This window comes from Coenobita brevimanus, chromosome 10 (genome assembly GCF_032717465.1).
Source record: "Coenobita brevimanus isolate Jiangsu-jjx chromosome 10, ASM3271746v2, whole genome shotgun sequence".
NCBI classification, from domain to species: domain Eukaryota; kingdom Metazoa; phylum Arthropoda; class Malacostraca; order Decapoda; family Coenobitidae; genus Coenobita; species Coenobita brevimanus.
In genome coordinates this window covers 578,647-581,570 of record NC_136963.1, presented here as the reverse complement: position 1 = coordinate 581,570, position 2,924 = coordinate 578,647, and the positions used below count along the sequence as shown (strand labels likewise).

The 2,924-nt window shown below is 43.4% G+C and overlaps 1 protein-coding gene across 1 annotated transcript; it reads right to left on the bottom strand.

The window, feature by feature from the left end:
• Nucleotides 1–1,978: 1,978 nt before the first annotated feature.
• LOC145410461 (helix-loop-helix protein delilah-like) lies at nucleotides 1,979–2,566 on the bottom strand. The gene has a single exon (XM_080280613.1). It carries the CDS (start codon nucleotides 2,564–2,566, stop codon nucleotides 1,979–1,981), a length of 588 nt encoding a protein of 195 aa, XP_080136739.1.
• Nucleotides 2,567–2,924: the final 358 nt, after the last annotated feature.

The following is a 2,924-nucleotide window of genomic DNA, read 5'->3' as shown; positions in this document are numbered from 1 at the left end:
TGCCTTCCTTTTACTGATAAAAAAAATAGGTACATAGTTTGACCCTACCCTTCAGTACACAGCCTCATAAGGATCAGTAGGACTGTCTCTGTTTTTCTTTTCGTATACTCACTTTCTCTGGCAGTAGACAGCATAGTCATAACTACCCAACACACAATCCCGGTTCAGTACATTTGATTGTGTTCGCCAGCCTTTTCTCACAAGCAGATAACGTAGATATGTTACACCCTGGAAAATCCAAACAGAATTCATGAGGTATGTTTCTGGTCTCTCTCTTTTTTTTTTTTTTTTTTTTTAACTCCTTCAACCCGAGAATGGTATTCTTATTACAATCTTGCATCATCCACACGATTTATGTTCAGCTTAGGAAACAACGTACAGAAAAACTTACTGAAGGCCATATCTAACCTATTTTGTTTGCAGAGTCTGACCTAAACTGATTATAATTATTTGGAGATACCAGAGATGAAAGTACGTTGTCGTAATGATCGGGTGAATATCTTTTCTCACATATGAGATAGATACCAACTCCTTATCCTGCTACGCACAACTCATCCTCAAAAGGATCATATAGGTCTGCTTTTGTCTGCTTTCCATTGTACAATCGGGGTCAGAAGTTCGCCTATTATTGCACCGAATCAGCTTCACACGTGCAGCATGTCAGTCACTCTCCTCTTCCATGCATCATAACTGTGAGTCATCCTTAATTTAGCGCCGACAGAGCCATCAATACTACCTATAACATCAATCACCATCAACATCATCATTACATCATCACCATCAATCCTTCTACAGTAAATAAACTACGTAAAGTTTCTTCTTAAAACTCGTGTGTACTGATAGGATATGGGATTTTCATGTACAGTACAGTATAAGCTAATAATACTCGTCTCCCGTCGCCCTGCGAAGCTCTCACCCTATAGGCAGAGACATACCAAGCTTCTCTCACCTCAGGCATATTAAATTTTCTCATTTTAGGAATATTAACCAGAAGAGGTGAGAAACTGAAGTGAAATATCGACCGTACGACCTCGTACTGGGATTCATACAATCACAGAAATAATACAAACCGCATATTTTTGTAGCTAATATAGATAACGTACAGGTTTACCCTATTCACACGTGACAGAATTTTTTAAATTTTCTGTTATAGCTATTACTGGCCGTCATGAGGCCTCAATATTTGGTAAACCGGAAGGACAGTTGTTTTTGTTGGTAATATTGATGGCCTACAATCAAAATAATTTTTTTCGCATTTAATATAGTTCTTAGTGTCCATTTCTTGTTACTAACAGCCTAATATTACGAAATATATGGCATATGCAGAATTGTTTTAATTATCATTTCTGATAACTTACATTTTATTCATGAAAATCACATACTCCACATGCGACTTGGTTTTCACACATCAGTAACGTCAATCAGTGTTCAACAGTAACAAATACATGGCACACTTAACAGTTGAAGTGCTCACAGACGATAAAGGTCTTTAAAGTTCCATTTCCATCACTAGGAATCATCTTCGTCGTCATCATCATTATCCTGTTCCTAGTAGCATAGGTTAGGGGGGTGAGAATTATTATACACAGTATTTGGCATGGCGAACGGACAGGCAATGTTGCTGTAGACAGATGACACACATGTCCGTATTGATGGAGTACGGTACGATATAATTATGCACTTGATATATCTTCAAGTTAGGCTTTGTTGATGATAATGGCTAGTGAAGGTATAGACGCAGCACATATCTTAAACACAATCAACTTTTTCCAATGATGTCATTGCGAGGCATTCTCAGAGGTGAAATGGAGCTGCGGCGGAGTGTGCTGCAGCTATGAGAGGGTGTGGTGGTGGTGTGGTGGAGTTTCAGTAGGGTGTGCTGTAGTGTGTTGAAGGTTTGGTGGGATGTGGTGGAGTGTGCGTGACTGCATGGTTGAGTGCAGTATACTGTGTGGAAGATGTGGTGGGATATGGAAGTTCAGGAGAGGAGCAACATGCCCTTTCCTTCCCCCTCCAGCAACAAGTGGAGTGAGTCTTGGAAAGGTAAGGGGGGAAGGTCATAGAACACATCCAAGGGGTCGTCCAAAAAAGTGGGGGTGTCGAAGAGCAGGTCGTTCAGGTCAGTTGGGGAGTCTAGGGACGGGAGGCAGGGTGAGGCAGGCCGAGGCAGGAAGGGTGAAGCTGGATGAGACAGGTTGTGTGAGGTAGGGTGAGTGTCAGCATCGAGAACCTCACTGAGAGCCCTGATATAGTCCACCGCCAGGCGCAGTGTTGTGATCTTGGTCATGATGGACGGGGTGCTGGCCGCCTCCACCTCCACAGCCTCGGGAAGCACCTGTCGCAGAGTATCGAAGGCCTTGTTGATCTCCATCAAGCGGTGTCGCTCCCTGGCATTGGTTGTCTTTCTGCGGTATTTTGACAGCGGCACTGATCGCGATTTGGCCATAGCTCCCCTTGGGGTCTTGGCCACCTCCTGCTGCAGCCTTTTCACCATCCTGCGAGGCCGCAACCTATATTTCTCCCCCTCCCACGTCGCACATTGGTCTAAGCTCTCGCACCGTACCATCATGCAGGGTCACTCCATACACCAATATAGAAATCACCACACCATTCCACTGATTACACCTCCAGTTTTGGGAGTCACTGGAGTTTGTTGCCTAGATCAGTACTTATTGCACCGTCGAAGTCACCAGTTTTAATTTCCTAGATAATTTTTTATTGCAATGTCCAAGACATTTGGGACTGTTACCCTTGGATACTTTCTTACTGTATTATTATAGGGAGCTGGGAAAGAGTCTCACAGGAAAATATTTGCCTATGCACGCTCGTGTCATTCATACGCATGGAAACCGGGCATGAGAAGAGCCAAGGAGTTGCATGCTGGTGCCTCACCCTTAATAGGCGAGGAATTAGATGAGAGTGGT